This window comes from Echinops telfairi, unplaced genomic scaffold (assembly GCF_000313985.2).
Source record: "Echinops telfairi isolate 266 unplaced genomic scaffold, ASM31398v2 ScPeMD7_18;HRSCAF=68, whole genome shotgun sequence".
Lineage (NCBI taxonomy): Eukaryota > Metazoa > Chordata > Mammalia > Afrosoricida > Tenrecidae > Echinops > Echinops telfairi.
This window is the reverse complement of record NW_022103915.1, coordinates 2,076,709-2,082,638: the sequence shown is the minus strand read 5'-3', so window position 1 is coordinate 2,082,638 and position 5,930 is coordinate 2,076,709. Positions and strand designations below refer to the sequence as shown.

At 57.0% G+C, this 5,930-nt stretch overlaps 1 protein-coding gene across 2 annotated transcripts in view; it reads right to left on the bottom strand.

The window, feature by feature from the left end:
* Positions 1-5,930, bottom strand: part of VRK1 (VRK serine/threonine kinase 1) — a 44,539-nt gene that overhangs the window by 14,637 nt on the left and 23,972 nt on the right. For both annotated transcript variants that reach the window (XM_045288205.1, XM_045288206.1), the window contains exons 4-5: positions 2,671-2,740; positions 1,810-1,897 (exon numbers count right to left, since the gene is read on the bottom strand). In XM_045288205.1, the coding sequence (XP_045144140.1) occupies positions 1,810-1,897; positions 2,671-2,740 (158 nt within the window). The remainder of the gene's footprint in view (positions 1-1,809; positions 1,898-2,670; positions 2,741-5,930) is intronic.

Sequence of the window (5,930 nt, the reverse complement as noted above, 5' to 3'; positions counted from 1 at the left end):
CCCCCCCCCAACGCCACATCAGAAAGGCAGTGCTGGTATCCCCAAGGGGACACGTCACCCTCCTTTCTCATCTTTGGGATCAGGGAAGGAGAACCAGTCCCAGGGCAGACGAGGGAAGGTCCCAGGAGAAGGTGCACCAGACAGGCCTTCTAGTCTTTCGAGGGGGACTGCAGCGATGGGAAACTAACATCCTGCCTGGCCTTTCTCTCACCACCGTCCTCCTCCCCCATCAGCCTCAGGGCCGTCCTGGGGCCTGAGAGAAGGCACCACACGCCCTGCAGAAGCTGCTCCAAGAAGGCGGTGAGCCAGCCGAGCCAACGGGACCAGCAGCCGATCCCCGGAAGCCACGGTGGACTGGCTGTCTTGTTCTTGTTCCTATGACTCAGAGACCCTCCCTGTGCAGTCGAAGTCGAGGCCACTCCAGCTCAGAGGGCCGCCCTGGGGCGGGCAGGCGGGCTGGCTGGCTGATTGGTTTCTAAGGTAGGTAAATGCCAGCTCTTTGCACACAGTCAGAGGTGGCACAGGGCTGATGTCAACCTGCCCAGCGCTGGAATCCTTGCCTTTAAGGGTTTCGCTCCATTCTCTCCAAAGAGGCTCCCAAACCCTATGCAACAGCCCCAGCAGTCATGGAAGCCGTGCCTCAGCCACGTCCCAAGAGACACGGGGTCCCAGGAACAAAGCTCCAAGTGTGCAGTGCTGGCTGCCTCCGCCGACCCCACCACCCTGCTGACAGAGGCACAGCTGGGCTCCGGTGCCCTGCCCACCTCCACTCAACCACGCTGCCCAACAGGGATGGGTGTAGGATGTGCCTGTGCCACCGCCACCACCACCACCAGGGGACTTCTAGGCAGGTAAATGAAATGTACAGGAAGCGATGTCATTTTCTTCTGCTGGTGCTGGGCCTACCCTGGAGTGAAGAGGTGGCACTGCCCCATGAGACCATGCCCAGCCAGCCAAACCCAAGGCCTCCATCCATCTTGACTCACAGCGCAAGTACCCCCAGGGCTTCCCAGGCCGTAAAGCCTTATGGGGGCAGGCAGCCTCAACTTCCTCCCAAGGAGCGGCTAATGGGTTTGAACCACTGACCTTCTGGTTAGCAGCCCAACCTCTAAGCAGCCACAGCACCACCAGGGCTCCATAGAGCAGGGGCCAGAAAACAATGCTGAGATGAGGAAGTGAAAAGGGAAGGGAGCTAGACCTTGATTTCTGCTCAAGGTGGAGGAGCACTTGTCACGGAAGCCTGCACACTAGCTCACCCCTGGCCCAATGCTACGGACGCCCCAGGCCCACAGGTGCCCCGTTCCAGTGCTCCGCACACATGGTCTGTCAGCCCTGAAGTCTCAGCTCCAGCTTTGCTCTAGAATCCCCATCAGTCATTGCAAAGTGTCGCCACAGCAGAGCCCAGAAGGCCCAGCAGCCTCGCCAGCCACCGCCCCATTCTCTCCAAGTGGAGAGAGCCCCACAGAGCAAGGCTTGGCTGTGGCTCCACTGCTTCAGACTCTCTGACCTTCCAAACACAGGAAGGTGAAATCATACAGAACCAAGCCACAGGGATCTCCCCACAGGGGCTGCCTGCCTGCCCAACTGGTTTTACAGGGAAAGAGCAGGGCGCACAAGCGTGCACGAGTGCCTCTGCCCTCACTGGGCAGCTGGCAGGACTCTGAGTGTCCTTGGGCAGGGCCCAGTTCACAGGAGCGCATGTGCATCCCATGGCAGAACCCGGCCAGCCCACTTGTGCCCCCCTCAAGCCCAGCGGGGGAGTAGCAGTGCCGTGCCAACAGAGACAGGCACAAAAGTGCAGGTGTTTACCTTTGTCCATTTTTATCATGGAGGCCAGAGCCCCAATACTTAGGGACGCCAAGGTACTGCAGTTTCCGGGCGCAGATCCATTTCTGAACTAGAAGTAAAAAGAGAGGCGCATGATTTTTGGCTCTGGGATGCATCATCTCTAAAAACACTACGAGCAAGCGCTACTTGGTGAGTAATGAGATCTCACCTCTGGCTCACTCGTTTTAAAAAATAGTCAATGAAAGTATCTTGCAAGCAGAGCGCTCTTCCCGCCCCAAACTCCAGTGATCTGCTCTTAACTCAGCATCGCCCTTAAAATGGAGCCATCTCAAAGGCGTTCAGATAAAAACTTCAAAACCAGGGCAGCTGCCGTCTCTGTCTGCGGAGTCCAGTGCCTCCTCCCTGACCAAGGGTCTCAGCCAGGACCAACTGCAGCTCAGAGCTGGAGAGGCTGCCAAGCGTGCCTCCGCTCTGCCAGGAGACTCCTTGGATTCTATGACGGAAGAGGGAGAGGAGAGGAGAAGGGGAGAGGGAGGAGGGAAGAGGGGAGGAGTAGGAAAGGGGAAGGGCAGAGAGGGCAGAGCAGGTCCCGCCAGGTCACATTCTCCAGACTTGAGGAGATCCTAGCGTCACACTGGAGGATGAGGATGAATTCTCAACAATTCCCTAAAATCACACACCGTGTATAAACCCTCTGCAGCAGCACAGAACTCTCATCCTAACGAACATGCTGAGAACGCTCTCGTATGAACCCCACCTCCGCAGAACTCCCAGTGCAGTCAAGGCAACAGAATCACACGTAAGATGCAATGCTCTCGTCTCGGCAGAAAGGACGCGGACAGCACGGGGGAGGGTTACACTTGGGCGCCTCGCGGCTCTTACTTTGCTCAGGTTTGGCGGCTCGCTGGTAGAACTTCAATTCAGTGAAGAGAGGCCCGTTGTCGCTGGGTTCCTTAAAGTGTAAGAGTCCGTTACTATCTGGTTAAGTACAGAGAAAGCCAAACCTCCAGACTATCTCAGAGATGCTAAGGGTCTGTAAGTTCTCTATCTCTCAAGTTCCACTTCGCTGAGTGATAAACAATACAAACTCAGTCTGCACCCAGGTTCAAAAGAAATCTCCAAACTCATGCTCCTTTCAGGCAGAGATCAGCAGCCATGAGACATCTATCGCCAAGGGACCGCGGATCCCTCAGAGATCTAATCAGAGGTCACGCCCTCACACTGCCCCATCTCACACTGTCACCACACTGGGTCTTCGGGGCCCAGACCCACACACAGACCCTGGCTGGCAGCCCACCCTCCCACTCACACCGCCGACTCTAAATGCTTCCAACTCCACAGCCCTGTGACACCCTGAGTGTTTGCCTGGACGTGTGCAGCGAGGGGCAGAGACAGGGCAGCAGAGTGGGCAGTGAAGGAGAGGGCCAGCAGACTGCAACTTGTTTAACTGAAAGTGGCTCAGTGTTCAACATTCCTCCTCTTACTGAGTTCAGGAGAGAAAAATATTAAAGAGACTTAGAGCTATAAAAACCACAACCAAGGACTCAATATGCCTGCACCCGCTCAGGGCTGCTCTCCCAGGAAGAACGGGGCACGATGCCTGAGGAGCTAGAGCTTCAAGGCCAGGGAAGCATCACCCACAGACCCACCCTGCCTGCCAGAGTCCATTCTGACTCTCACTGCCCCCGTGCGTTTCTGAGACCGTCCCTCTTTACAGCACAGACAGCCTCATCCCTCCACGGGCAGCAGCAGTGGGTTCCACCTGCCGACCTTGCAGCCCGCAGTGTACCCTGTCCAGGGCTCTCTGGCACTGGGCGGCCCGGCGGAGAGAAAACAGTGAGAGGGCACTGGTAGCGACGAAGGCCCCTGTGCTCAGCCAGCCCCTTGGCCCAGAGGCAGAGGCAGAGGGGCTCGCTCTAATGGTCACACTGCTCTCGTGCCACCCTTCAAGCAACAGCAACAGCAGGCCCACCTGGCTCAGCCATGCAGGGGATGCCCGCCAGCCTTCCACGGCCACAGCAGAAGGGCGGGCCCCGGCCAAGGTGAGCTCCTTCTGGAGGGAACACCGCAGCTCACAGCCGGGAGCTAGGAGCCCCTGGGAGTGGAGCCACAGCGCCAGCTCAGTCCTCGCCAAGACTGCCGAGAAACCGGGATGACATTTTAACCAGAAAAGCACTGAGCGTTTCTGAGACTTCTAAGTGTCAGAACAAGGATGACAAGAGGGAGATGAAAGTGTGAGAGATTCCGACGGCGCTGCCATTTACAAGCACGGCTGCTCGGAGCCCCTCCTCCCACCACAGCCTGGGAGGCGTGATGTGCACGTCCAGCCGCCTCAGTGCCAGGAGCCAGCAGCAGGCGCAAAGGTGGGCTGCATGCATCCACCACCTGACCAGCCGATAGTGGCCCTTGCACGGGGCTGCCTGGGAACAAGCCCATCCCACCTTGTCCACAGCACTGAGGGTCGCAACAGAAGAGCCCACGCAAGGTGAAAGATGCGGGCAAGAACACAGACCAGCATCTCGTCATCTAGTCTCCCTCCCCCCATCACAGCCTGTGTGCACCAGCCTGCTGGGGAAGAGCAGGCCTCCCAGATGCTAGGAAGCCACTGCTGCCCGGGGGGGAGCAGAGCACAGATCCCACCCCATGCAAAACCAGAGGATGGGGAGAAGGGAGGCTTCAGGATGGGCCCAGACATTCACCCTGAAATGAAAGGCCCCGGCTGTGTTCTCTGCGGAGCTGTCGTGGAGCAAAGCAACACAGGACGGGGGATCACGAGAAGCACAGACGGCACAGCCCCACTTAGAGCTGCTTGGGCCCTCTGCACCCCAAACTCCACACAGGGCCCCCAACCTGAGTGCCAAAGCCAAGAAGCTGCCTCAGAGGTCTCCCCACAGGGACCTGGGGAGAAAGCCCCTGTTGGTCAGTACTCACACTCGTTCACACTCACACTTGCTCACTCACTCACTCACGCTCGCTCACACACACACTTGCTCCCTCAGACCGTTCAATCATGCTCACTCACACACACTCACACTTGCTCACTCACCGCTCACACTCACACCCGCTCACGCTCACTCTCAAGAATCTGGAGCAGCTCGCCCCTGCAAGCCGAGTGGGGAGTGTCTGCCTGCAGTGCTGTACTCTCTCAGACCTGGCCACACAGGTCAAAGGACAACCTGCAGGCCAAGAAGGAGCTTCTCTGGCAGTGGGCTGGTTCCTGGTTCAGGGAGAACTAAGGCAGGCTGCACAGCTCCAACAACAGCAGGCGGCCTACGAGGGCCCCAGAGCCAAACCCACTGCGCCCAGCCAACTCCAACCCCTGCTGGCCCTACAGGATCCCAGACAAACCTCGACAGGGGAGACCGGACTGCAAACACAGACCAGAGACCACTGGGCGGGGGTCTGCCCTCCCACCCTCGGGCCTAACCACTGAGGGCAGGCTTAGATCAGGCACAGGGACAAGGTCTGAGCCAGGTGTGGAAACAAATGGCCTTCAACTCTGAAATGTGAAGTCATGTGCTACCTTAAGATTTCAGAAATGCCTGTTCTTGCTCATTTCCCCCCATAACTGTGTGAGGGAAAAGGGCATGAAAAGAGACATTACCTTGAGCCATCACTAAAAGACTGCTCACATTGAAGAGCAAAGCAGTGATTCACACCTTCAAGCAGCTGTCACAGAGGGGAGAGGGCCAGGGCCTCACAAGAAGGGGGGGTGGGGGGGATGCTTTCCTGCCCAGAAGAGAAGGCGGCCAGCAATGTAACCAAGTGCAACGGGAACGCAGGTCACTGTTATCTGAGCTTCAAAATCACGGGAAGTCATCAAAAGACGTCCTTTCTTCTCCAAATAAAATCCTTCTGAAGATCCTGAGAGCGAACCTTTATCCATATATTTTAGTATTTCAATTTGTCAAATCAAAGACAAATGCAGATAATGTTCTGCAATCCCATGCAAATGACCCAATTTAATCGTAAGAACTTTCCTTCCCCGGGTGGAACAGTCAGCAGAATCCTTTAAAAGACATGTTTTTCCACAAACGAGAAAGAAGAAAAAGCCGAAATGAAGGGCCCTCAGGAAAAGGGTCCACTCCAAGCACAGGAAGGAGCATCCGGTCAGGCAGGCGGGAGGCCAGCCTTCACACTGC